Source organism: Trifolium pratense, linkage group LG5 (genome assembly GCF_020283565.1).
Source record: "Trifolium pratense cultivar HEN17-A07 linkage group LG5, ARS_RC_1.1, whole genome shotgun sequence".
Classification (NCBI taxonomy): Eukaryota; Viridiplantae; Streptophyta; class Magnoliopsida; order Fabales; family Fabaceae; genus Trifolium; species Trifolium pratense.
In genome coordinates this window covers 53,313,461-53,316,933 of record NC_060063.1, presented here as the reverse complement: position 1 = coordinate 53,316,933, position 3,473 = coordinate 53,313,461, and the positions used below count along the sequence as shown (strand labels likewise).

At 34.1% G+C, this 3,473-nt stretch overlaps 1 protein-coding gene across 2 annotated transcripts; it reads right to left on the bottom strand.

The window, feature by feature from the left end:
• Window positions 1-635: 635 nt before the first annotated feature.
• LOC123885132 (protein EMBRYO DEFECTIVE 514-like) lies at window positions 636-3,241 on the bottom strand. 2 transcript variants are annotated; one of them, XM_045934387.1, is made up of 3 exons: window positions 3,128-3,241; window positions 2,389-2,794; window positions 636-1,125 (listed from the first exon to the last, which is right to left on the bottom strand). In XM_045934387.1, exons 2-3 carry the CDS (start codon window positions 2,707-2,709, stop codon window positions 829-831), a joined length of 618 nt encoding a protein of 205 aa, XP_045790343.1. In that variant the 5' UTR covers window positions 2,710-2,794; window positions 3,128-3,241; the 3' UTR covers window positions 636-828. The 2 variants fall into 2 exon arrangements, with proteins under 2 accessions (XP_045790343.1, XP_045790344.1); XM_045934388.1 differs by having other exon boundaries at window positions 2,389-2,784; window positions 3,128-3,231.
• Between the last annotated feature and the right edge of the window lie 232 nt (window positions 3,242-3,473).

The window sequence follows — 3,473 nt, the reverse complement described above, 5'->3', positions numbered from 1 at the left end:
TTAAAGTTGACATTATTCCGATAGTAAATTAACACAATATGCTTAAATGTTTTTGTAGGATAGTATATTTTTTATTGGGTCATGCTAACCGGTGCCTCCGGGGCACTGGTTAAGGAAACCAAAAAAGAAAATTTAAAAATTGAAAATAACACTTTTTAGATTTTCGAGGCATTGACTGCACAAACTTCAATATGATATTACTATATTTGGTTCCTTAAACAATGCCCCGGGGGCACTGTTTAGCATTTTCCTTTTTTATTTTACTTGTGCCACCCTCAATGATTTTTTCTGGTTCCGTCCCTGACTCTATCTTGATCGGACGGCCATATTTATACTAAAATTTAGCAATTTATCATATTAATATATTATTAGGATTTATTCATATATACAAACATTTTCCACATAAATATATTTTTACATTTCTTTTGAGACATAATATATTTTTTTATACAATCAATTCATCTCAGTAAATTTTTAAAATTTTAAAGATTCAAACTACCTACTTTCAGAAACTAATATACAATCAATCCATTTGTCCTTTAAACTAGCCTACTTTATACTATTGATTTCTAATTCTCATTCCTTTTCCCTTTTGGATCAATATCTGAATTTAAACTTAAAAGCTCAAAAAACTCAGGGTGAAATTGGAAGACAATAGATATAACCACATGAGATAAAAATTCAAATAAATCTGAATTACTACATGATTCATCTACTAGCAGTTTACGAGTAACAGGAAACATGACACAAGCTTAGTCAAGTTTACATAAAAAACTATAATCCTGAAAGAAAAAAAACCTAAACCAGCAGTAGTCAGTAGTCACGCACTCAATGTTTGGACTTTCCCTTTTTCCCACCACCGCGATGCTTTCCTCCACCAGGACAAGCTAATGCTGTGTTTGCATCATGTTTCACTTGCATCGCTTCTGGCAAGGGAAGAATATTATCCACACATTTACGGAAGCTAAAATCATCAGCTGAATCATCCTCCTTAATGAGAAAGAAACACTTGCTTTTCCATGTAGGATGCCTCCGGACTTGGAAAGCACAGGTTTCTCCACTAATCTTTTTTTCAGCTTCTGGATGACCTTTCATAAGCAATTCCAGTAACATTGTATGTTCATACTGCCACACAAAACAACCCAAAGTAAATCTAGTTAACAAACAAATTTAGACAGTCACTATCTAATTCTTCATGATTATTATACATAACATACATTAACAGATTACAGTAGGTAGCAACTAATTTGCATGTAAGTCGCTCAATCCGGACATGTAGATATATCAGTGAAATTTTAAATTGTTGCATAAACGCATATAAAACCATTTCAAAAACCCATGTGTTAATACCAGCTTGAATTACCTCAAAAAAAAAAAAACTTGAATTCTTTGTAGCCCTGCATCTAATTCCAGACTCTATTTGGATAAACAACTTGCTCCCTCCGGTTTCTGTTATAAGCAAATTTGGTTTTTTAGACACATGTATATAGTATGAACTATATACATCAGTTATTCGATATACAAAAGTCAATCTTACTTATAACAGTGATTGGAGGGAGTAAGTCATAAGCGTTTTATCATATAAGATATTTTTATTACAATAATAACAAGAGACAATAAACTCCAATAGTTCTCGTGTCAAATTGATCCTTGACTAGGTGGCAGTGAAATTTGAAGAAACAATTGCCATATATTGGCCCAATGTGTCAAATAAACAGAAACTGGTCAAGAGATAACCTTAGGGACGATTTTGGCTAAAGGAAGTTCAAATGGGGACTTTTAAATGTTTTTTTGTTGGTTCCAGGACTACTATGACGTTGAGTGGCATTTTCAAGAGACGAAAGTGACTGTGTACTCTAAAATAAACTCCAATAGTTTTCATATAAGTTGTTATATAAGCAAGCTATCTACAAGAGCTTATTGAAATAAGCTGAAAAGAACTTGTGAACATGTCAAAAGTTGTTTTCTTTCTGAGCTCTCTCTCAAACAGTATTGCAAGTGTTTTTGTCCAAGTAGATAAGCTCAACTAAGCCAATCCATACAGGCCCCTTGTCCAAGGTCGGTTGTTGGATAAATCCGGTGGCTGAAAGTTCTACTCTTTCAGCCGTTGCAAGTCCAAAAACCCCAACTCCGAAAACTCTATAAACAAAATTAACATACCAAACAAATTTCTTGGCCAGACTTTACTTACCTCGCGGCCGAACTCTGAACTAATAGGTCCCTTAGGGTTATAAACCAAAAAAAAAATATTAACATACCAAACATAGCCTTATTGCAAACATTTGCAACCACTTTGCATCAATGCTACTGAAGTCAATGAAAGTCAAGGGTTTAAAGCTACAAATTTCTGAAGAAAACAGGGCATAATTAGATAGATTAAATAATTACCTTATTAACATTAAGATTAGGACGCCAAGCATGAAGAAAAGTGTTGAAGTAATCGAACAATTCCAAAGAAGAGGCGAAAGTTTTGTGACCTAATTTCACAGGACCTGACGGCTTCTTCTTCTCTTCCGCCTCCACCACCTTTTTCTTCTCTTCCGCCTCCACCTTTTGCTTCTTCTTTTTTTTTTGCTTCTTCGAAACACCTTTTTCGTCTTCATCTCTTGTACGCTTCTGATTGCTCTCGTCTTTCATTGCTGAATCGACGGCGGAAACCTCCGCGGGTTCAGCGTTTTCGATAACTTCCGGTGCAGCGGTTTCAGTCATTTTTTCCGAATGAGGGGTTTTGTTCAGCGTTTACGATAACTTTGGGAAGTTGGGAACCGTATTTATAGTTTCGTACTAGAAACAGCTATTAAATTGTAACAACCAATTACAGATTATGGTGAGTAATTGAATTAAACTAAGATTAAAGCACAATTGATAAGGAAAAAATGAATTTGATTACACGCAATTGCAATTTTCTAGACTGAAAGCAAAGAAAATTTGAGAAGAAGAAAACAAAGTTGAAACCGATCTGTAAGAATAAGGGTTAGAGAGGGTACCGATCGAAGTCAAAGATGAAATTGAAGTCTTAAAATAAAAAGAGAATTGAAAAGTAAAATAAAGAGAATACTGAACCCCCACACACACACACACACAGAGAGAGAGAGAGAGAGATAGAGAGAGAGAGAGAGAGATGGACCTGAGGAGAGGATGATGAAAAGGAGAAGACGATGTTACAACAGTAGTAGGCCCGTGCTTTATCGTTCTCTCTCAAGTAAAGAAAATGAACTAACCTCTGTTAGATTCATCACCCACTGTTTGGTGTTTGTTTGTCTAATTTATGTACAAAAAAAAAAAAAAAGATACGTCTTATATTATGGTGAATTTGTTAATAAAAGATTTTTGTTGCTACTAAAAAAAAGTAAGGGTAATGTTGGTATTATGAAAATTCTACCCAAAACTGATGTATTCTTTTTATATATTATAGTATAGAATAGATATAGATGAAAAAACCATAATAAAAAAAAAAGAGGAAGTTAAGGGCA